The sequence below is a fragment of the Lucilia cuprina genome, chromosome 4 (assembly GCF_022045245.1).
Source record: "Lucilia cuprina isolate Lc7/37 chromosome 4, ASM2204524v1, whole genome shotgun sequence".
Taxonomy (NCBI): domain Eukaryota; kingdom Metazoa; phylum Arthropoda; class Insecta; order Diptera; family Calliphoridae; genus Lucilia; species Lucilia cuprina.
The window spans coordinates 71,137,958-71,164,091 of record NC_060952.1 but is presented as its reverse complement, the minus strand read 5'-3'; the positions used below and the strand labels follow the sequence as shown (position 1 = coordinate 71,164,091).

At 27.9% G+C, this 26,134-nt stretch overlaps 1 protein-coding gene across 37 annotated transcripts in view; it reads left to right on the top strand.

The window, feature by feature from the left end:
* The window catches only part of LOC111676159 (glutamate-gated chloride channel), a 74,831-nt gene extending 65,644 nt beyond the window's left edge, over nt 1-9,187 (top strand). For 12 of the 37 annotated variants that reach the window (XM_046950067.1, XM_046950065.1, XM_046950062.1 and 9 more), the window contains 5 exons: nt 431-610; nt 4,084-4,202; nt 5,677-5,801; nt 8,544-8,660; nt 8,971-9,187. In XM_046950067.1, the coding sequence (XP_046806023.1) occupies nt 431-610; nt 4,084-4,202; nt 5,677-5,801; nt 8,544-8,660; nt 8,971-8,980 (551 nt within the window). In that variant the 3' untranslated portion in view covers nt 8,981-9,187. Of the gene's footprint in view, nt 1-430; nt 611-4,083; nt 4,203-5,676; nt 5,802-8,543 lie in introns of all 37 variants that reach the window. The other 25 variants (XM_046950083.1, XM_046950085.1, XM_046950084.1 and 22 more) reach the window with 17 other exon arrangements.
* The last annotated feature ends 16,947 nt before the right edge of the window (nt 9,188-26,134 follow it).

Genomic DNA, 26,134 nt, shown 5'->3' with positions numbered 1-26,134 from the left:
ATAAACAGCACGACCGCTGTTAACAACAGCTGTCCAGAGCGACCTACACCACCCACACTTTAGCAAAACAACACCTTACAAAATAAACACAAACTAGAACTTACACATACATATGTACCAACAACTAAGCAAATACATTTAAGAGCATTTACACTACGTATTGTTAAAGCACTTACCTTACGCTCTTTTAGTAATAATTTCAAGATTTAAACATTTATTTATTGAGAACAATAACTAATTACCTTTACTAGAGTGTAAGTACTTATCTATATCTACTTACTACAAAGGCTGTCAGTTAATTAAAGATCTTTTTAATTTCGTAGGCTCCTTTAATAAAGAAATCATTAAGAATGTTTGAATTATTTTATGCGTCGTGCTGCTTGCTTAATGAGTATTAATATTTAAATTATTTACTTTTGTTGCTGTTTAGGTGTCACCACTCTCCTAACAATGGCTACACAAACATCGGGTATTAATGCTTCACTGCCCCCAGTCTCATACACAAAGGCCATTGATGTTTGGACTGGTGTGTGTTTGACGTTCGTATTTGGTGCCCTGCTCGAGTTCGCCTTGGTGAACTATGCGTCCCGCTCAGGTTTGAATAAAGCTAGTAATTGAGATTTTATATGCTTCTTATTAACTGTATTTAATTAATTAATATGTGTTTTTTTTTATTATTGTTGTTTACTTTAACTATATAATTTTTTTGTGAAATGTATGTCTTACTAAAACACACTTACTTTTATATATAAATATTGTATATAATGTACATGATGTATACATACATGTCTCAGTATATCTCTATATATAAATGTAATTCAATACCTTATTGTTTTTTGGCAAACAGTATACAAAGTGATTTGAAAATCAAACACCAAACGATTTTTGTTCAACAAATCTAATAATGTTTGCAATACCACTCATCACCAACACTCACGTTTATATTACAACTAACACACTAACCATATAAATATGTTGACAACAATTCCATTAAAAAAAGAATTAATGTAATAAAAACGACCACAAAAAAAAAGAAATAATAAAGTTAATACGCTTTATTGACAATGGATATTGAAAAAAAGACATGACAGATTATGACAAATTACAAATGACAGAAATTCGATTTGTATTAAAATGTCAAAATTTTTGCTTTCATCGTTGTATTACATGCTAAAAGCTAAAAATAAATAATGCACAATTTTTTATTTGTTTTAAATTTAGGGACATTCAACAAGGGATTTAATTAAACATACAAAATAATCACATTTAAAACATTTTTAAAACATAAAAAGACTTAATGGTATTTTAATTTAAAAATATGTTTTGTTAACAACACGTAAGGAATAAATAAATGTTAATTTGTGTAAGACAACTTTATTTTTAAAAATTATTAACATGTTTTTCCAAAAAAAAATCTCAAACCAGAGTAAGGAAAATGTCAAAATTTCTAAATTTTTTTTCAAAAAAAAGATTTTGAATAAAATCAGCAAACCTTTTGGATTTCTGAGTATAAAAATATCTGTAAAAATTATTTGCATATATGCATTATGCTGTAAAATTCAACCACTAGATATTATTTAATACTTCCCATCAGTTCCAAGAGACAGTCCCGAACTAGTTATTAAACCTACCACTTAGGAGAATTAGTATAGAGATAATGTCCAGCTTATTGGTAACTTGAAGTTCACACCAATATTTAAAGATACAAAAATGCAATCAGTCGTTCAAATTAAACCTTCGATAGATCAGATAGATTGTTGATATAAGTCGAGGTCGTATTACATTTTCTTACATTGTTACCAAATTTACACTGACCAGTAATGTCTATGAAAACCAATGAAATAGGTAGTTATACGTTGGTCCATAAAAGGCCAAAACGCTCTAGTGATCCAGCAAGATCACTTGTTCAACATTGGAAAATAATGTCCATAATATGTCTGTACACAGAACGGACCTATTTCTATTTCTCTAAGCGTTGTACAAACTTTTTCCAAAGATTCCTAACCTTTGACCCATATAAGATTAATGTTTGAATGTTTCGCCATCTCATTGAGAGACGTCAGGCATTCATAGACAACTCTAGATGTGGAAAACACACTAATAAGGGATTTTAAAGCAGCTTGACTGTCGATAAGAATTATGACATCTCTGTTAGAAATCCGTTATTACGTTAGCCATTTCGACTCCCACTTTTTTGGTAATATTTGGTTGAAGGAAACTGTAGTCATTATTGAGTTTAATTTAATTCCAAATTTTTCGATAAATTTAGGATTAAATTGTCTCAAGAGAGTAGATGAGACCCTTTTGGTCCCATTGAAAAGTATTAATTTAGCAATATGGAGAGTTTGCTTTGGTATCAGTTTGACTCCTTGACCATCACATTCTTGTTATCTTAATGGATCCAGATTTAAGTGTAAGATTCGAACGATAAAACACATTAATTAATATTCTAAGATAAGCAGTCGGTTTGATTTCAAATTAATGAAGTGAAGTATTGACAATAAAATTCGACAAATTAGAAAACCTACAAAACTTTGTTTTATACACTATAATGTTAGTTATGTGAGAATAATTGACAGATGTGTACACTTTAAAATGACATAAACATAGTAAAAACAAAAATCTAATTTAAAATATAGAAGCCATCCGATAATCAAAACACCTTAATAAAACTATTCAATTTTAAATGTTTGTTATAAAAAAAAAACAAGGTAAAGGAAGTTTCAACTTACTTTTTAAAGTTATCTCCTTTACAAGATGTAAATAATAACGACTTTTCATTAAAAACATACTCATTCTCATCACAATAATCTCATGTGTACATTATTGCAACAAAACAAAAATCAGGCTCAATTAAAAATTTTATCACAAATTAAAAATTGTCTATCACTACATTTACCAACTCTGGTTTGCACACTACTGTCAATTTCAATTAATATTATTTATTTTCATAAATAATTTGTATTAAATAATCTATATAATAAGAATTGATGAGAATTTAAACTAATTCAGGTTTTTTATTTCCCCCTTTTTCTTATTTTGCAACATCCCTCAACTCTAAATGTTTGTAAATATAACAACAAATGTTTGCAACTTTTACTACCGCAACTGCAACAATTGCTAACTACAACACTATGACTAAAAACAACTGCAACTACAAATTTAACCACAACAACAACCAAAATAATAACAATAATTATAATAAATGTGAAAACACTTTTGCACACCACTGTATAAATGAAAAATAAAATCAAACGAAATTAAACATTTTTTTTGCAAAATCATTAATTCACAAATCGAATCAAACAAAACCAATCAATCACTTTAATTATTTATTTTTATTTTAATTTGTTGACAAAATTTAACAAAATAATTTTTTTAATGTTGTGATAAATTTGTTTTTATTTATAAACATTTTACATTTTATTTGCGAAAACATAAATGTATTTATGGTTTTTGTTTTTAAAATAATATGTTAAATTTAAACAAAATTTATCAAAAAAATGTAAATTGAATTTTGGTTCTGCCTGTAAATGTTGCTGCTGAATAAAAAAAAACACAACAAAAAATACTAACAAAATTATTCTACCATTTAATTTTTAATATCATTTATTTTGCACCTTTGTTTATTTTTTATAATTATTTTTATGCAATTTGATTTTTAACAAAAAAAATCATTAATTCAATTAATTGTGCGTGTGTTGTAAATTCCTATATATAAATGTGTGTGTGTGACTGTGTAAATAACAACTTAAACACTAACAAAATCTGCGTAATATAAACAAATAATAATCTGTTCTACAATTATCTACTACTAATATAACTACTAACTACAAATTCTACTATTTAATACTATTATTTTCGTCAATTCGTTGTTTTCTACTACTACTATTCTACTACTAAATATATCTACTCTACTGTCTATATTACAACTTTATATTTATTTATTTTTGTGTTGTGTGAAAAACTCTATGAATCAATCACTAAAACTATCAATCAAACAAACAAACAATACTTTTCCAAATTTGTTGTGGAACAAATAAATTCTTGTCAAACATTTTCTACTACATGCAACATATACGGATCGGGCCGCAGACATGCACAAGGAGAATATGAAAAAGAAACGACGGGATTTGGAGCAGGCCAGTATAGATGCTGCTTCAGATTTATTGGATACAGACAGTAATGCAACATTTGCAATGGTATATATTGATTAAATGAATTTAAATGTATTTTATAAATAACAGTTATTTGGCTAAAAAATTTTAGTTTTGTTTTTTAATATTTTGAGTTTTTATATTATCATTACTTCATTGTCTCATTTAAATGCGAGTTTGAATGTATTCAACATTAAAACAAGTAAGAAAGTATAGTCGGGCGTGGCCGCCATACAATACCCTACAACAGTTATGAATATTAAATGTGATTTATTTTTCATAATAAAGCATTTATCTTCAATATTCCCTTGTTCCGATACATTTAAGCAATTTATGGATTAAAAGCTAATTTTGCAGAAAAAGGCTTTATATAGGGGCTAGGGGCAATTATTTACCAAACCCGATAAAATTTCGTGAATATATTTATATTAACATAATATTTTATTGTGCTGAATTTCATCGCGATATTTGTATTTATAAGTTACTTTCAAGTAATTTTCTGAGGGGGACTTTGTATGGGTGCTAGAGTCAATTATGGACCGATCTTTATGAAATTTGGCAGGGTCAGCAAAACTTCTATAAAACTTAGTTGTGTCATATTTTATCGATATATCTCTATAATTAACATAATAATGAGCTTAGAAGCCCTTTTCGGGGGTTCTGTTCTATGGGGGCTAGGTGAAATAATGGACCGATTTCAACCATTTTCAATAGGCTTCGTCCTTGGGTCAAATAAAACGTGCGTGTCAATTAGCCTTACTTATACTTGGTATTTTCGAGAATTTGCCCCATATGGGATAAACATACATTATAGAACTTTACTTGCAGACTGGATGTTACATAGCGGATGCTTACAAACAGATGTTAAGTATTTCGGCGTGTGCTTCTTTACAATACCTATTATCAATAATTATTATATTCTTATCAGATCGGTATTAAGTTTCCAAAAGTTTTTGTGAGGTTAAGTTGGTATAATATTAAATTCTGTGGTATTTCGAATACCTTTGCTTAATTAATCCTTTTTTTTTTGATAAATGGACTTTATGTCATTTTGCTCATATACGTAACTTCCTCGAGTTTCCTTCCCCTATTACCCAGATATATGTAGATAACTCCAACAAGGCCGTATAAGTGTATTTCTTAACGACCTTAATTCTAAAATTGATTTTAAAATGTTTTTAAAAAGGTGTTGAATGCTTCAATTTTAAGTTTTGTAAACATTTCACTAACATTTAAATTTAACATATATTATTTTAATTTAGTATATAACTCTAACTTCATTAAATTGGTGTCTAGAAAACTATTATTCAAAACTATTTAAAACATAACGAATTTCTTTTTGTTTCCTATATTTTTTTTTTTTCTTTCAAAATATTGTTTAAACATCTTCATGCCATTTCGCGTTCGCTAATCATAACCAATTGACAACAACATGAACATTAATTACAACAAAAATCAAACACTTAACTAACGACAAACTACGACACACCACATCAACATCACACCCATACAAACTTAGAAACCTTTGGTACGCCATCCGGGTGATCCATTGGCATTGGAAAAGTTGAGACAATGTGAAGTTCATATGCAGCCACCAAAACGTCCAAACTGCTGTAAGACTTGGCTGTCAAAGTTCCCCACAAGGTAAATATATGAAATATTTAAAGCATGAGCAACTCTTACACACACACGTGCACGCGCTCTAACACCCATACATTTGGTTGTTAGTCTAAGGACATGAACGTGTGTGTTGATGAGTATGCGAATATTTTGTTTCTGTTGTTCGCTTTCAATTTCCGTTCTTTTATCTTTTTGGATTTCCTTTTTGATGTTGTGATTTGTGCATTGCTTTTGACATTTAATTTCTTGGCTTTAATGTTCCATATTACTTTAATCGTATAAAATAATCGTTTATAACCTTAAAAATATATTTATTGTATACAATATAATAATATAATAATAACCTAACCTTAAAAAATAATTGAGTAAAAGATTATTCTTGGTATTTTAATATTCTTGAAATAAAGTTGAAAATATATAAAATTTAAATTTAAATCAGAATATACTTTAATATTCGATTTAATTGTTAAATGCCTGTTATAATGAATTTTCTTTTTAGTAAATAAATTATTTAATTTGTTTGTTTTAAATATTTAGATTATTTTGATTGCATTCTGGTATTTATTCAATATTATTGTTTACTTAAATTTATTGATTTTATAGTACAAAATTAAAACGATTTTAATTAATATTTATTTAAATATTTTATTTATTTATTTTGCTCGTTTGCCTAAGTAGTTGCGTTTTTTGAAATGTTTAATGAAATTTTTATTGTATTCATATGTTTGACGAAATTTAAGTAACAAAAAAACATAAAATTTAAATTACACTCAATATAATTTGAAAAAAGAACATTTAACAGCTGATAACTTTTAAAGAGACTTTTGATAAAGATTATTTAAAAAATAAAGGAAATTAAAGTTCGTCCATTAATGTAACAGTATTATGAGCAAGAGATGCCTCTTAATAAGAAGTTTAATTAGGTAATTCAGAGCTACATGCAATTTTGTTGTTGGAAAGTTAAATAGTTTTCTTGAAAAAATACAACTCTGAACTAAGAATAGGTGTTAAATACAGTTCACCCTAATGAGAGCGATTATTCTCCGTTTTGTCCCCCATCGGATTTCTAAAGGTTTTTGCTTCGCTTTACCTTTACTACAAGTTTCGACAATTCATGTTTTTAATGAGTGTTAACTCAAGATTTCTGCTGATGTATAACCGTACACTGTGTGCAGTATACATTGAAGGCGTGTCCTTTATGGCTAAAGTCAGTACGCATAAATTTATGAGTCTGAAACATCTGCCTTATATTGGTAGAAGGAATATTTCGCAACGTTTCCTGATCCTTGGTTGACGTAGTACTCATGGCTTCACATACAATCAAGTATTATAAATAATACAGTGTTAAAAGTCCTCCAGATTATAAAATCATATACTATTAAAAAGCCATTGCTTCTACATAGCGCCAAGCACAAATGTGTATTATTGACACTACTCTCCATGTGGTATCTAAATTTGAATTTCCGGTTACGGATAACACCTAAGTTCTTTTCTCTGTTGGTTCCCCCGGGTCATCTTAACCTAACCTTATTCATATTGGTGTTACTGCAATACAGGGAAAAAGAAGTGATACCAATCCGGCACTATAAGCAGGTAGACTTCAACAAATCTTCTGCCTTTCCGTGGAATAATTTGACCTTTTATCGAACCACGAAGCCCACTGGTCAGAGTTTTGAACTTTGCATTGTCCCAATTATTAAAGAGGCGTAAGTGGTGGCTTTGGTTTAAACTAAAACTGTAACTTCTGTGCTGTTGTCGAGACAACAAATACCCAACAGAGTGGTGACTGTGAGATTTTGCGTTGGAAATGAGCTAGTGTCAAGTGTAAATGATATATTTTTCTCATTGATTGTATCGGATGAATAAGAAATGTGCTGGGTTGAATTTCCACCCCATCGAGACCAATTCAAAGATAATAGTGCGCACATTATTGAAAGTGCCTTTGATGTCAATGTATATCGCTGCTAATACAAGCAATTTGAGGTAGAGAAAAGAGTTGATTCTATAAAATTAATCATTTTCTGAAGAGGAACTTGTATGGGAGCTAGATCATTACAAAAATGGGGAGTGTCGTTTAAAGTTCTATAAAACTAAGTTTTGCTGGTTTTTGTTGTCATAATAGAACATTTTCTGTTGTATAGGGGATATGCGAAAAATGGATCGATTTTTAATAGCATTCGCTGTTGGATCAAGAGAAGAGTATGGACAGATTGACATAGCTAAATCGACATAGAAAGAAATTCTGAGCCGATCGATTATTCTTTAATGTGGGTGTAGCACCAATATTTTTGGGTGTTACAAACATCAGCACAATCGCATAATACCCTTCCCACTGTAGTTGGGTGTAGGTATAAACAGCCTTAAGACAATAGTTAATTTAAAGCGCCTCTGTCTTTTTTCACAAATGACTTTAAAGTTAAATGTTTCAGATTAAAAACTTTCTTAACAAAAAAGTTCTCTTTTTAAAGTTATCGGTAAGTACATGTTTCTTGGGTGTATATATCGTGTATGATCTTATCAAGAATTTTCCTTTTTAACTTTTTTGACTTAAAACAAACAAATTATTTTTTTTGAATAAATATTTTTTTTTTAATTCTACAACTTTAACTCGTATTGTTTCTACTTTTTTAACTAAATAAAAAAATAACAAATAAAAAACTTTTTTACTAAAAAACTAACTAAAACGATTTTCTTCCACAATCAAAATCAAAAAGATAATCTAAAAAATGGTAATTAATCATTGTATACCTTAAATATTTATTCAAGACAATGTTCTAGATCGAAGAGAATCGATGTTATATCACGAATAACATTCCCGCTGGTCTTCGCCTTATTCAATCTGGTCTACTGGAGCACCTACCTATTCCGTGAAGAGGAGGATGAGTAAATGCCAAAATAAAATATATTTTAATTTTAAGAGCAAAACCTAAAGATTTTACTAATCAATGATTAAATTTTTCTTCTTTTTTATGTTTACATTTTTTATATATATTTACTTATACTTTTTTACGTTACAACGTTATCGTTTACGTTTTCACTTTCACTTCTCTTGACGATGTTTGTGTTATTATTTGTTACAAACGAAAACCTAATAAATGCATAAAAAATATAACGAAACCAACTAAATTTTTCTACGTCAAATTCGAAACGAAATCAAAAAAAAAAAACTTAAAAAATATCGTACCAAATAAAGGGCTTTCTAAATGCATGATGTGAAAGATGATAAGGAACTTTACCATAATGACAATGGCTATGTAGAATTCTATCGAATGAAAACCCCAAAAGAAAGAATGAAAGTAAAAAGTTTAAATTTCGACCTCAAACCCTGCCCCTCTAAAAAACGAAATTCAAGTTAAAAAAAAGTGTGATTTGTTATATAGAGATTAAAAATTCATAATCCCAGAAAAAAAATGTGAGCCAAGGATGTTATATATTTAAAATGTATGAGTATTAAGTTAAAAACAACAAACAAAAAAACTATGCCGTAGTTAACAATTTTAAGGAGTAGTTAATAGTTTTTAAGATAAATTAATCCATTAACAACCGAAACAAACAATCAATCAACAGACAGACATACACACACACACAAAGAAACACATACAAACAGACATATAATTTGATTGTATGTAAAACTTTCATAAAATATTTATGTATAATTGTAAGTAATTTTTAGGTACATACACACATCTTATACATACATACTTATATACTATACTATAAATACATACATATTTTACTACATTTATTATTTATTTAAATATATACCTATTTATGCAAATTTGGTCAGATAATTAGCATTGATTATAAATTAAGTCATGTGGTATAAATTTTTGTAATCTGAATTAGTTTTTAGAAGTAGTTTCAGTTAATCCTTTTAAACATTGCTTTAACTAACTTTAAAACAATTTTAATGTAATTTTCAATTAATTTTATTAAAATATCTGGAAAGCTTACTGCCCTTAATATTGGCCTATATTTTTATAAACACCATCAAAAAATTTGGGCGGTATATTTATATTGTGCATATTTCGTGTGTAACACATCGAAATATTGTTCATAGACCCCATAAAGTATATTTATTCTGGGACCTCGTAAGATTCTAAAACGATTTAGCTATATCAGTCTGTCTGTTGTTGACTTGATGGCGTTCACAAAGAAAGAGATAAGGAAATCAATTTTTTCCCAAAATAACTTTATTGACCAGAAATTATTGGTATTGAAAATGGGCAAAATCGGTCAACGATTTCACATAGCCGCATACAAATGTACCCCACAGAATATTATTAAATATTCGTCAAACATTTACAATTGGTTAATTATGAGGCAAATATCACAAAATTTCGCATACGTCTGTTTTTGATCTCCTGAATTTATATTCTGAATTATGGCGGACATATGGAATAACAGTTTATAAAAATTGGACAAAAGCGATTTGTTTTTAAAAGCTAAACCTTTAAAAATGGACCTTTTTCAAATATTACCTTAATATTAATATAGATATATATGATAATAATAATATGATAGAAAAGATCATATTTTCAAGATCTAACAGAGGTATTGTTGTATTGTATTCACCAAATAAATAAAATAAAAATAAATAAATTCAAAATATTCATATATATCAAAGTTTATTGATATGACAATGATTCGATGATGGATATATAAAATTCGGCATAACCGAATGTAACACTCTTCCTTGTAATATTTGGAAAGATCGAAGTGCATATATCTCAAATTAAACATCTTTTTCAGTAATTGACTGAATATCTATCAGATTTAAAACGTTACAATTGCACTTTTCACGATCCGTGGAATACGTTTTTTAAATTTTGTCCTATCAAGTCACTTAATTCCTAAGTTTATCGATTGCAAACAAACATACAATTTTAATTTATATAGATTTCTGCAATCAGGCGAAACATCGTAGTACTATTTGCATAGATAAAAACAAATAGGAGTCAAATAATTAAACTCTAGGACTATAGGCCGGATACGGCAAAACTCCCCAAGCACTGATTTTTAAAAAGTTTTTATAAGGTATTGCAACATGTGGCCGAGCGTTGCCACGATGATCGCATATTTTAGTTGTTTTTCGATCATGTTCCCATTAAACGAATCAGTTGCATATGTTCTGCCAGAACTGAGATGGTGTAGCTAGATTTTATTAATACGTAATTGATATTAGGATTTTAGTCCCACTAAATCCTGAGTATTACCATTTATAGATTACTGGCATTGATTTCAATTGGGCTGATTAACGGACTTCGCATTCGTTTTATTACACTTTGGGTTATGGTTAAGAATTCATTATTTTTCATTACAAGTCAAAATTAGGAACAGAAATTATTTTCTTGTGTTCTTGCAACATTTTGGACATGTAAAATCGTGGTTCAAGGTATATACGTATCTATTCATATGTTAACCAATTTCACAGCTTTTAAATTAATCTTGTTTTTGAAGTTAAGAATCTTGATATATGCAAGACTATCCTCGTAAATACTAAACGTCCACGTATCAAGATTTAAACAATCGGAAAATTCCCAAATGCTAGTTTCAGTTTTTTATTCTTCAATGTAGACGTTGTCACGAAGGACAGTGTTTACAGTCCAATCTTTCTTCATTTTGACACGGATAGTTTTGTTAATATTTAAAGTAGATACTATGTAATCCAACTATTTTCCCAATATCGGTCTAACTGATTAACCATTTGAAGAGTCTTTAAACAAATAATTAAATTGGAAAATATGAAATTATTTTAAAAACTTTTGTTTCAGATTTCAATTTTTATACTACAGCGTATTTTTTGTATGATCTCTGCTATTTTTTAAACCATTTCTGTGTGTTTATATGTATAAAATACATATGTAATTTTTTTAAGTATTTATTTTAAAATTAGCTCTTAATAATTTTATTAAAATAAGTAAATAAATTAAAATCAAATCATTAACATATAACTGAAAAAAAAAACGTAATTTTAAGGCATGTTTAACAAAACAGCAAAATGTGTTTTAACATAAAATCGAAACAAATAATAATTATTTAAAAGGAAAAATATTATTATGTATTATTGTATTGTATGTTTATTTTGAGCAAAAATTCTAATTGTTGTCTATTCTTTATGTTTTTAGTTAATATTATTTAACATTTTTAATTTTCTTTTCTGTTGTTGTCTCTATTACTAAATGTACTTAATTTAACAAATGTATTTTCTGTTTGTGTAATTTAAAAAAAAAAGCTAAAACTAAAAACTGTTTTTTGAATTTTGTTGCAAATTGTGTTTGTAAATAATTTTTAAACTAAAAACTAATAATAAATTATAAATAAATGTGAGCTTTCTAACTCTTTTGTTTTCTTTTGTGTTGTTTTTATGTTTAAATGTATAATTATCTATTTTCTTGTAACATTGAAATTTTAAATAAATTGGAAAATTGTTTTTATATAAAAAAATGACCACAAAATAAAAATTGAGTTTTGGACTTTATTTTTCATATAATCGTGCTTTTTCTTGATTTCACTTGATACAAAAATAAACCTACAACAAAAACAATAACATATTGATGTGGTAATAAGAAATCAATTTTTTTTTACTAATAATAGAAAATAACTGGTGGGTACTACTAATGAATTTTTACCAAAAAATTTCTTATTTTAATAAATTTAAAATTTTGTTAAATTTTCCTTCCATTTTCCCCTCTTAATCTACTTCAAATTGTATGCAAATCTTTGTGTTTTATTTAACATTACTGTGAATGCTGCTTTTATTTATTAAACTAATTCACAATATAATTTGTTTTTTGTTTTATTGTGAATGGATTGGTTATGAATATAACAATTTGAAGGAGATTCCATATAAATGTTTTTGTATTTGTTTATTCACCAATTCTTTTTTATACTACTATTTATTAAAAAAAATAATATTTTATTGCGTATAAGTACTTGTAGTTAGATAATTTATAAAAAAAAATCTTAGTTTCATAGTCAATACTTTTAATATTTTATTAATTGGTTTCTTTAAGGACTTGTTAAATATTGCTAATTCCAATTGATATTTTATTGTTAAGTTATGTTTAAACAGTTTTAAAGTATGTATTTATATTTATTTACTACTATTTATTATAATTATTATTTATGTGTATGTAGTTTATTTAATATATTTAAATTCTTTTTTTATCTTACTACTTTTTGAAAATCTCGATCGAAGGTGACAACGAAACGATTTGTATTTAATTATTAAATGGTGGACTTAATTTAGAGCGTCAGAATACAATTTCTTTCAGTTTTATTACAACCTGAGCACGGCTTCAACTTGCTTTCAATTTTAATCTTAAATTTTTTTTATTCAATTTCATCTGTTTTTTTGCTTTTGGATAAATCCTGATAAATACTTCGAGCAAAAAAAGTTTCAAAATTATTCAAATTTCTATTAAAAAAGAACAAATTCACAATCAACATCAGTGAGCAATAAACTCAAATGAATGTTCAGAGCTTTACGTGAACACCTGTCCGTGACCTATTTCACGGTATTTTTTAACCAATGGGTAGGCTTCTTTGTGTCTTACCACCGCCCCATTGTTCTTTTTCACGACGGTGGCATTTTACGTATATTGAATTTCTGGTGTTGGTAAGAGCTAATAGAATGGGCGGACTGACAACAGGTGAAGCCGCCCTATTGACACTATGAAGAATGTCATGGCCCTACAATCCATTCTCATCATATAAAGGCTTACCCCTGTGCATTCCTGGACCTCTTAAAGTCACCCAACCACACCAGTGAGATGGTTTCTATTGTTTCGGCAACGTGCACCATAAAGACGTTTCTATGTTTACTTAACATATGTTCTTATTTCATTAGAAACTTATCCCGAAAATTTGTATATGAACATGTATCAATCATTTAACCAAGCAGCCCCTTCCCGCCAAAACAAAGTTCTGCGGCAACTAGCCACCCATAGTACCAGATTATGTGGTGCTCTGGTTTGACCCCATGTCAAATCATTCCAAGGAAAGACCGAATATACATTTGACATTACCAGTTTATAGTCCCGGCAGACTAGAGGAACTGGTAGCACCAAGATATGGGTCATTCATTTGGGAAACATGCCGCGGTAAGGAGCAATATAGTCAATATAATTTTGTTCTATATGGTAAATCAGAAATTTTTTCCGATTCGACCCAAATTATCAGATGGAAAAATTAACAAAATTACAATCAGTGTTTAGGTGTTAAACCACAACATTTAGTTTTCATAACTGAAATTGTATACATTTTTTGAAAACTTAACTACTAACATTTTTCTATGTTAACTAAACGTTTTGAGTCCATCCATTTATTAATTATATAATTATACGGTTCATGTTTCAATGAATATTTCAAAAAATGATAATTACTTTTTAAAATATTATGAATGATTTTAGTATTTTAGCGTATTTTTATCTGTAGATTTTTCTTAAATTATTACAAATTAATCTTTTTTTAATAACGTTCTTTGTTACACATATATTTAACTAGTTTATTTTATATTTATGTATGTATATTTTATTTATTATTAAATTTATAAAAGTTTTCTATAAAAGTAATTTCTACCATATATTATAAATTTTTAACAAAATATTTCGCATTTCCCTGGTGTGTGTCATTATATACCATAGATTACATATAACCATGTTGACCGTATAAAAAACTAGTTCACATAACTGTTTTCTAGTAAACACTTTATATGTTTAAAAATTTAAGAAATCGAACAGAATTTCAGCTCCTCGTAGAGGTTTTTACTGTTTTCCTATATAATGTTTTCTTTTCGCCTAAAAAAATTCCCCCATTTAGAAATTTTTGATCAGCTGATCCGTCACGAAACTGAGAGTAGAAATTAATTGAGGTCCCCGTAGAGGTTTTTAACTATTTTCCTATATAAAGTTTCCTTTTCGCTTGAAGAAATTTCCCAATGGAGGGTAAAACTAAATAAGCCTTAAGAAAACTAAAAGTCAATTTCCTTTTAGATAAAAAATCGAATAATCAATCAAAAAGTCGGAAAGACCAAAAATTTACTTTTTATAAGAAAAAGTTGTTTCAACTTCAACAAAGGTCGAAAAATCTACTATTCATAAAACAAAAACGATTAGCTGAGATCCATAGATACGAGTACCATTCGTACTTTAAGAATTTTAAGTTCTAAGATACTAACTTATAAGTTCTTAAAGTATGAAAATATTGCTAAGATCTTTAAAGTAATATATAAGGTGGGCGTGCGAAAAATGTTGTACATTTGTGAAAGAGACAAATACAAAAATTTTGTATCTGTATTTCTTTTATGCCAATTTTTAACGTAAAATTCAATTTCATAAGTGCGCACTTCTTATAATATGATTTTTTTCAGCAAGCTTATTTTAGACTTTCATTTTGAAATGTTTTCCAAGTTTCGAAATGTTTTTACATTGTATTTTATTTAAAAACTGTACTGTATTCGAAAGCAACTTTTATAAAAATGGTATCACTTCAAAGGTATTGATTTTGTTGCATGGTGTTACACTAACATCGCAATAGTAGGGAAGTGTTATTTTAAATTTTTTTTACATTGAATAAAAATTTGTCTAAAAACCTTCTATAAATTGTTTTGAATACAATTGTAGGAATACAAAAACATACATTAAATTCAAAGAAAACAATGCTTGTACTTTGATAAATTCCGAGTAATTTCTGAATGCGTTGTATTTCTAGAAAATATAAGAACATTCAATTTCCATTTATCCAGGGAATATCATGAAATTGTAACAAATCCACAAATTTCATTCGTAATACACATATGATTGTAACATTAATTTGAATGATGAATTTAAGATGTTTTTGACAACTAAAATTTGATTACGGTAAATATTATTGAGTTATGTTAGAATGATAGCTGCTACAATATGGACACATTAATATTTAAAAGAAAATAGATGAAACCAACACTATATATGATAACAAAATACCATATTCTTATTATAATAACATAGAACATGGAAATCTTATGAAATAGACAATTAAATGATTCAACAAATACAAAGTTAATTCAAAACCAAATTGATGCAACATTTATTTATTCTAAACAAAATGAGAATTACAAAAATAGAGTCAATATATATATATATATATATATATATATTATATTATATATATATATATATATATATATATATTTATATATATATTATATATATATATAATATATATATATAATATATATATATATATATCACATCTTGCACTCACAAACAAAATCGAATCAAACAAATAAATATAAATACGAAATTCAAATACTTACGATTGGTTTCATGCACTACATTATAAGAGAAAAGACACTTTCTTATGAAAAATACGTTTTTTTATTAAAAATAATCACTAAAAATCGACACTAAATACAGTTTCTGCAAAAACGCTCATATGATTAGAAAAAACCGTCAATTCAAGCAACAACTATAAACTTTTGTATACAATTCTACATAGCACCATTATTATAAAAATTTAACTGACTTTTTTTTAATTTATTTTATTTACCAACTAGTTTTACTTTTCCCTTTAGTTTCCTGTAATATTTGTTTATTTTAATTTCTTTTAATTTGAAAACTAAACTTCATTAATAATGAAATCCTTAAGGTTTTCATAAAAAACTCAAACAAATAAGAAAAGAAAAAAATTAAAAAATCTTTATAATTAAGAATTATTAGTGATAAAATATAAAAAAAAATTAATTGAAAACGCACGTTGCCAGATTAATGTTAAAAAAGAAAATAGATTTACGTCAATATTTGTTTATGGCAAACAAATTTGTTTGAGGAAATAGAACAAAGTTAAAGTGTGTTAATTAAATTGTAATTATAAATAATACAGGGTTTTAAACAAACAAAAGAAAATGAAAAGAAATAAAAAAAAATATTGATAAAAACCGATAAATAGTTCAGTAAGTATGTATGTTTGTACAATTTAGGAGATATTACCAAAAAACAAAATCGAGATTAACTAAACACCACGTCTCAAACTGTATTGGCATTCAGCGAATATGGTTACACAATTTCATCCAAATACTCGTACTAAAAAATAACTATTGACATTCAAGGAGAAGATCAAAGATATCACTTGTTTTTTAATTGATTTTATTTATAGTTATTAAGTTAAAAATTCTAGGTTATAGATTTATGTTTAGAATTGATCAAAATTTTGAAAATAAAAAAATTTCAACATCTGAAACGAATAATTACTCGTAAACCTCATACAGTGCTCTATGAAGGTATTATTGCCCGATGTTTAGAAATCCTTGTTCCTGAGTGTAGTTTTTTTAGAATTTAGCAATCAGTATTTATGAGGGATGTAATATTTCGTATAACATTGATCTTAATTATTTTGATTAAATTTTCCATGAAAGCCCAGTAATTACAGATAATTTTCTAAAGTTTCATTGTCTCTTTCGCATGCTTTATATTCGACTGAGTCCGTTTGTTCAATTTTTTAAAATTGTTATTCTTTTCCTTTTTGTTATATTTATCTAATTCTACCCACCTTTTCATTATTTCATATGGCCGCATATATTTCTATCGTCCACGGTAGTACTTTTCGGTTTCTAGATTTTAAATATAGATCTCTGGGTCCATTTAGTTTATGGGTATTTTCCTCTAATATTCCATGATATTATAAATTGAAATAGTAATTTCTAGTTCCCAACATATAAGTTATCCAGCTTGTCTGATATTTTCGCATAGTCCTCCAAAATGCATTGATTATATAATCGCCTTTGGTCAAAGTGTATTTACGTATGGGTAAAGACCGCATAACCCTGCAAAAATTTCGTATCAAATACACATTCACTGCTCTGTAGAGCGTTGGTTATCCTGGCAACTGCTCTGAACTCATTTCGAATTATAGACGTTACCGTTTATCAGTCTTTTAACTTATATTTGTTTCCGCCAATTTGGGTTTTGTCCGACATTCTGTCCTGTTGGTTACCAGTTCTAGTGGTACTAGAATTTTGTGGTTTCGATTTAATGTCAAATAATACCACGGAAAGACCTAGGATTTAGACTCACATTTACTTCTCTGAGAGATCATGTTTCTCTGTTATTTCACCAATAATCAGTACAGGACTATGTTGATCTCTAGTCAGACCCCGAGTCAAATCACATTATGGAATGTTTTCTTCTATTTTTTGATAAGATTGGATGTATTCTACACTCTTAGATTACAATAACACTAGAGTGAGGGTGGTTGACTAATGTTACATATATGCCTTTTGGCTCAATCCTCCTCCCCAAAATCGACGCTTGAGCTGAATCTGCGGCTAATGGCTTTTCTACGCACGTTCATTTAAGGTTTAATTATGACCCATGGAGGTGTTGTAAATTGGCAACGAAATTGCCGAAATTATTTTTTATCTGCAGTCTATCATACGTTGTTTATTTATACACATCCGTTGTGTATTTATTATTTGACAATTTAACGTTGTCATTTCGACAACGCCATATTATGTTTGACAACATAGCGTTGTCACTAGATACCATATCGTTTCTACTACGGAAAGATGTCCTATATAAATAAATATTATGAAAAAACTCCGCAGTTAGCCGCTATGTGTACTTCTTATATTTTTATTATTGATTTGACAACTAGGGCGTCATGAAATAACTCCCCACGAAATAACTCCCCAAAACAAAAATGAAATAAGTCCTCAAATTTGGGGACTTATTTCAATGAAATGAATATGAAATGAAATAACTTCCGAAATTAAAATGAAATAACACCCCATTTTTGGGGATTTATTTCATACGAAACAAATCCGTAATTTTAAAATGAAATAAGTTCCCATTTAAAAATAACGAATTATTTTAGTTTTAGTGACATTTCTAAAAAAAGTAGGTCGCTCATACTTTCGAGTAGGACTTCAATGTTTAATACATTTCAGTTTAATCGCTTAATAAAAATTCCCTTAATAGCCGGCCTGCGGCCGGGCGCAAGGACTTTCTACTCTATGGGATATCCAAAAACGGCTTCGCTTAATAAATATTTCCTAAATAGCCGGCCTACGGCCGGACGCAAGGACTTACCTCTCTATGATATGACCAACACCGGCTTCGCTTAGTAAAGATTTCCTAAATAGCCGGCCTAAGGCTGAATACTCATGATACAGGGAGAGTGTATTCTTAGCGAAACCGGTGCCCAATGTACCCCAAAGGATAAAACCCTTGCGCGAGGCCGAAGGCCGGCTATCAGACATATATTATTTTATTTCGTGTGAAATAAATTCCAAAAATATTTTTAGGAATTTATTTCATTTTTGAATTTTGTTGAATTATTTCATAATGAAATAACTCCCCATTTCAAATGTGAAATAACTCCCCAAAACATAAACGTATTAAATCCCCAAATTTCGTTGTTTTTGCTTTCTGAACAAATTTTTAGGGAGTTATTTCGTTTATGTTTTAGGGAGTTATTTCGTGGGGAGTTATTTCATGACGCCGACAACTAGGCGTACATAAGGATGTTTTTGATAAATTATAAACACTTTGCTACCAATTTGGTACCAAGCGGGTATAATTTTAAAAACATTTTTTCCCCTATGCATACTCTAGCATTTTATATCTTAAAGAAAATGTATTACATCGGCAAGCATATTCCTATGTTATTGATATACCGATATTGCAGAGCTTACAATGTTTACATGCATTGCAAAGCAAAACTGAATAACTCGAGAACAACTTGTAAACCATCATCATTAAAGATGCCATTTCTTTATAAGATTATGAATTACGTAAGGAAGTTATATATTTACAATGTAATAAAGAGCACTTTGTTTACTTCAACATATCTACTTATTTTGATGAACAAAATTTCTTCATGTTATTTTCTTCTAGACCAATTTTAAACTAAATCAAATAATTCAATTTATTTACTTATTAAGTTAACAATAAAACTAAAAACTGTTGTTTGTCTTTATTTCTTTAATTAAGTGGGTTGTATTAAAAAAAACAAAAATAAAATAAAAAATAATTTATATTTAAAATAATTTAAATATTATTTAAATTATAAACTTAGTTTGATTTTTTTTACTTGTGACAAAAATAATTCTACTAACTACAAAAACAAAAAAAAAAAAAACATATCTGTTTAAAAATAAGTTGTCTCTTTTAAAAATGTTTAGTTAAAAAAACATGGCAAACATAGATGATAATTTAATAATGAACAAAAACACTAATTAAACAACAAAAGCTCTTTAGTTTGAAAGCTCTCTAATTATGTTAAACGTTTTGGGAATTTTAATACTTTTTAATATTATTAATTTTTTATTGAATTTGCAATTGAAATACAATTCAAAAAGATCAGGAATTAGAATTTCCTGATCAAATGAACTTTCTTTAACGAAATTGATTTCAATTTTTTTTCCAAAATAAAACTTATGTTGAGCAAAACTAAAGAGCTTTTCTATAGACTACAACAGCAAATCAATAAAATATTAAACTTTTGTAAATATTTTAAAGTCTTAGAATACGTATTTCTATAAATGTAAAAAAATAACAAACAGATACAAATATATTAATGAAGCGTAATGATGGTCATGAATCTAAAAACTAAAATATAAAAAAAATCATTTAGAAAATGTTAAATATTTAAAAATGACCATTTAAAAGATAATAATAATGCAATAACAATTTAAATAAAAAGATAAATCAAACTAGTTGATAGAATATATACTAAAAAAACACAACAACAACAAATAACAGAAACCAAAGTAGCCAACAATCAAGGATTCTCTAGGACAAACAAAAACAAGAAAAAATCCTTTAAGCAAAAATTCTCACAAAAATTTTCCACAATTTCCATAAAAAAAAAAAACAAAAAATACATTTTTAAAAATATTTTTTAACTCATTGATAATAAACACTAATTAAATGTTAAATTAACATTAAATAAATGTAAAAACAATAATTATAAAGAAAAACAAAATTTTTATAAATCCATCACTCACTAGTCACAACTGTTCTCACCTTTGTGAAACTTTTTCACTCACTTACTTTTGAACAACAGACAAAGTTTAAAACAAATGTCACCACTTTCACACAACCAAAACATATAAAAGAAAAATTATATAAAATCTTTTAAAAATTATAAGAAAATGTTTATATTGTTGACAAAAAAAAATTATATAAAAAGTGAGCAAATTAAATAACAATAAAAAAAGAACAACAATTCGTTAAATAATAAAAAAAACTAATAAATGGTAAAAAAATGATAAATGTTTATTAAAAATTGTGAAAAAACTAGAAGGAATAAAAAATAAAATATATTGTATATAAAATATAAAATGAAGAAAACATTTTTTATTTCTAATTCTTTCAAAACTGAAATGGTATGTATATACATATATTGGCAATTTCGTGTCAAGTCACCCAATTAAAAAATCCTTTTGGACGAACTTTGCCCCAAAGTTTGTACCATCGCACAGTGGTATAGGATTTTAATGAAATTTGGTATGCACAAAGAGGAGGTGTTGCCAAGTTTAAGTTTTGAATTTGGACCTTATAAGCCAACCAGGGGGTCCTTAAATTAGGACACCTCGGCTACGTTAAATTTTTAAAACGATCCTATTTCTTCATTTGAGTTCCGATTTAAAAAAAATTTACCTAGTACTATTATTTTCATCAATATGTGTAACAAATTTAAGAGTTAACCTTAAAGTTAATTTTGTCTATTTTTCAAAACTGTATATAATTTTTGAAAATTAAAAAATCGGGGAATATTTGGACCCGCTATTATCAAAAAACTAAAGTAAGGACGGTAAAAATTTAAAAATTTTAATTTTCAAATGCGAATATCTCCTAGACTATAAGAGATAATTTACTGCTACGACGATGTACTATATACGAAATTAAATTTTAAATCGGAACTCAAATGAAGAAATAGGATCGTTTTAAAAATTTAACATAGCCGAGGTGTCCTAATTTGAGGACCCCTCGCCGGGCCCCTGATTGGCCTATAAGGTCCAAATTCAAAACCTAAACTTGGCAACACCTCCTCTTTGTGCATACCAAATTTCATTAAAATCGGATTAACCGTTTAGAAGTTACCGAATTATTTCCCTCCTTTTTTTGTCCTATACCACTGTGTATTATTAATTAATAACTTTGATGCACACGTAATTTTTTCTAACATTTATAAGCCCTCTTGTAGAAAATATCTTTTATTGTCAATAAAACCATACGTTGACATTTTCAGCGATTATTAACTCCGACATAACGTAGTGAAGCTTTTTAATTAGTGTAAAAAATTAAAAAAAAAACTACTAACTATATGTAGACTATAAAAAAATTCCGGTGTAACGAATATCACTTTAACGAGCTAAATGGGAAGGTTCTGCAAATGTTCAAACATTCCAGATTGCAATTTTTATCCTTGCAATTTTTGTATGAACTGTCGGACATTTTATCAGATATTTGTCCGTCTTTTCCTATATTTAATCAGACTTTTGTACGAAATATCGATCATTTTATCAGACTTTCTTATATTTGATCAGATTTTCGTACGAAATGTCGAAATAATGACAGACATGATATCAGACATTTGTCCGACTTCAATCAGATTTGTCGAAAATGCCTTCAGAATTTCCCCAGGAATTTGTATCGAATTTCGCAACGAATTTCCTAAGACAAAGTGTTCCGAATTCCGAGCAAACTTTTAAACGATTTTCGTAACGAATTCTGACGGAATTCGAGTACGAATTCGGCAAAAGTTGTTTAAGGGGTAGTTTTTAATGAAAATTTAAACAAAACCAAATTAAAACTGCTAAAAAACATTTTCCAGCACTGGAATTTCATTGTTTTGATGAGCGCCATCTGGTGGAAAGTAGGCAAATGAAAGTCAATATAAATAGCTTTTTAAATGTGTCGTTATGAAAAATGTATGAACTTAGCAAACATTACGAGATAGTGAAACATAGATGGCGCAATATAACTTAATATTGTTCTTTTACACAGCGTTGCCAGAAAAATTTTGACTCATGTCCCCAAAAAAATAAAATTTTTTATTTGAATTTCCAATAGTTTTCCCAAATATTTGTTCATGAAAAACGTTCATGTACGTACGACACAAATATTTTCCATTCATAGGGGGTATAACGGTATAACGAATCTCACTTTAACGAAAATCCCATATATCGAACAGCCAATTTTTAAACATTAAATACCTTATATTGCTATATACGTTTAAGAAATTTTGTACTTGATATAACGAACAAAAAGACAAAAATTTAGCTTTGACTTTATATTGATATTGCTAATATAAAAACTTGATTTAACAAAAATAATGTAAAAGTGAAATAATCGTTTATATTCCTAATTTATTCTACAAAATGCCATACACTATCTATAAAGCCTAAATCCTTTAGATGTGAATTTAATGATAACTTTTACTTGAATAAAGTTTTAAGCTGTTAAAACAACCAGTTAAAACACTTTTAAAGTAAAATTAATTATTTTGAGGAGGATGAAGATATCCTAACATGCCACAATTATTCCAGGGTTTTAAAATTATCAGCATGAGACTCAATTATCGATTCTCAAGTTCACTTTTTCTAAGAGATTAATTTCATCTTTTAGATTGAATTTAATTCTAACAAGCTATTAATTAATGTTCAAAGTGGAAACATTTAATTTAAAGTAATAATTTCATATATAAATTTGAATAGTTTTCTGTCCATTTAATAATATAATGAATTTCATAATAAATTTTTTGATTTAACCAAATAGCATCATATTATATCATCCGTTATACCAGGATTTGACGGTATTTATATTTTTGAAGAATGAAGTCTAATATCGCATATTTTCTAAACTATTTATCTTATAAGCCATTGATGTACGAAAAACTACCAAAATGTTATCTATTAAACAATTTCATTAAATCATATATAATTTTATATGTATGTATATAACCTGTTCACACCTTAGAAGATGCAAATTTCGAAAACGTATTTATTGGACACATATCAGCTTTTTAAAATAGTTTAAGGGATATGAGGATACCAAATTTATTCGATTTTAACCTTTATCAAAATTTCCACAAATCCCTTGTTGATGGATTTACATGATCAAAATACATTTATTATCATGATTGTAAGTTGATTTAGTGTATAGAAACTGAAGCATTTTCATATTTCGCTTCTTCGGAAGTCATTGAACATCACTTACACAGAAGTTAAAAAAATCTTTAATTGCTGCTTTTGAAGTGATGACAAATGTTATTCTTTGGAAAGTACTTGCTCTATTTTTGCTGCGAATATTTACATCATTACTTCCTTAATAAATGTCTACTTTACTAATTACTTCAGGTTGTAATTTAAAAAAAAATATATATATTTATAAATAAGATTTTCTACATCTATTTTGTACAAGCAATCATAAAAACACATTTATTTAATTTGTTACAAATGTCTAACACATTTTCGGTGCCCGAATTTCTCCACCTTAAGACAAACGAAATGAAATTATGAGTTAAGAAATTGAACATTGACTTACAGCTCAAATTAACACAGACACTCACAAATCCTCGTATCATGTTCAATATGAGTAAAATTACCGCCTAAACACTGTCATAAATGTAATGGATAAGTTGTGGGGTGGATCAATTGTTAATTGTCAAATTAAACAAATCATAAACAATTTTTTAATGCCATATACTTGAGACTGTCCAGACCATGAAAGAGGCTTGCATGGTGATCAATACCACAGCCATAGAAATATAAATACGACCCGTTAATTGCACATTCGTTGGAAATTTAATTTTCCCGAATACTTTTGTGCTTATTGGTTTAGTAATTTAATTCCGATTACTTTACATCTAAGGTTCACTTTGTTTATTTAGATTGTGTAATAGCAGGGCCTTTTTTGATTGAGAATAACGTCAAATTGTTCTTTAATTTAATCAAAATATATAATCTTAATTCACAAATAATATAATTTTCAAATCACTTTCGTATGTACATATAAGTATTTTCCATTTCAACCAAAATATACAATTTCTTTTAAAGCAATAGTCACCAATAATTTGTTAAATATTTTAAAGCCTACAAGCGATATTTAATTTACACTACAACACAACCAACAACAAGTGTTTAGATTCAATGTAAAGATTAAATGCGAAATTATTTGACTATTTAAATTAAAAAGATTTGAAAATTTAATAAATACATAAATAAACAAGTAAGAAATTATAGTCGGGCTAGGCCGACCATATAATACCCTACACATTTGACAAAAATATAATGAGATTTAGTTGCCATAATAAAGCATTTAAGTTGAATTGTACCTTGCCTTAGATATACATACTTAAGCCGTATATTGTTGTATAAAATTGTGGACATTTAAGTGAAATTTTGATGCGGGCTTTTCATAGGGGCTAGGGTCATATAAGAACCTATTATTATAGAATTCGTGGGCGTCATCAAATCTTGTATACAACTTGGTTATTGCAGCTTTTTGTCGAGATATGAGTATATTAAACATAATTATGAACTTAAAAGCCCTATTTGGCGGGTTCAGTTGTATGGAGGCTAGGTGAAATAATAGGCCGATGGTAACCATTTTCAATAGGCTTCGTCTACGGTACCATAAAAGATCATGTGCCAAATTTCATTGAATTATCTCCAAAATTGCGACCTGTAGTTTGATTACAAGGATTACAAGCCCTATTGGGGTTGTTGTATGGGGGCTAGGTGAAATAAAGGACCGATCTTAACCATTTTCAATAGGCTTCGTCCCTGGGACAATAGAAGATCATGTGCCAAATTTCATTGAATTATCTTTAAAATTGCGACCTGTAGTTTGATTACAAGGTTTACATGGACGGACAGACGGACGGACAGACGGACGGACATAGCTAAATCGACTCAGAAAATGATTCTGAGCCGATTGGTATACTTTAAGGTGGGTATAGGACCAATATTATTGTGCGTTACAAACATCAACACAAACCCAATATACCCTCCCCACTAAAGTGGTGTAGGTTATAATAAAATACTTAACAACAAGCCAAACAAACATCCACTTCTATACACTCGAAGAAAAAAAGGATACAAAACACAAAACATTGCTAAACATGACATTTAAAGCGGAATGCGTGTTAAAAATTCATAAACTAAATTCAGACAAAATATCGCTGTTTAATTGTCGTTTTTGCTGCAGTTTCACGATCAGACTTCATCATCCAAGTTATGGTGTAGACAGGAAAATTTATAAAATCACCTTGATACTGAATATAAAACTGTTAAACGATTTTTTTGTTGCATTTTAAGTGGTAACAAGATCATGGTAAGTAACATCAATAGCAACAGCCACAATTTT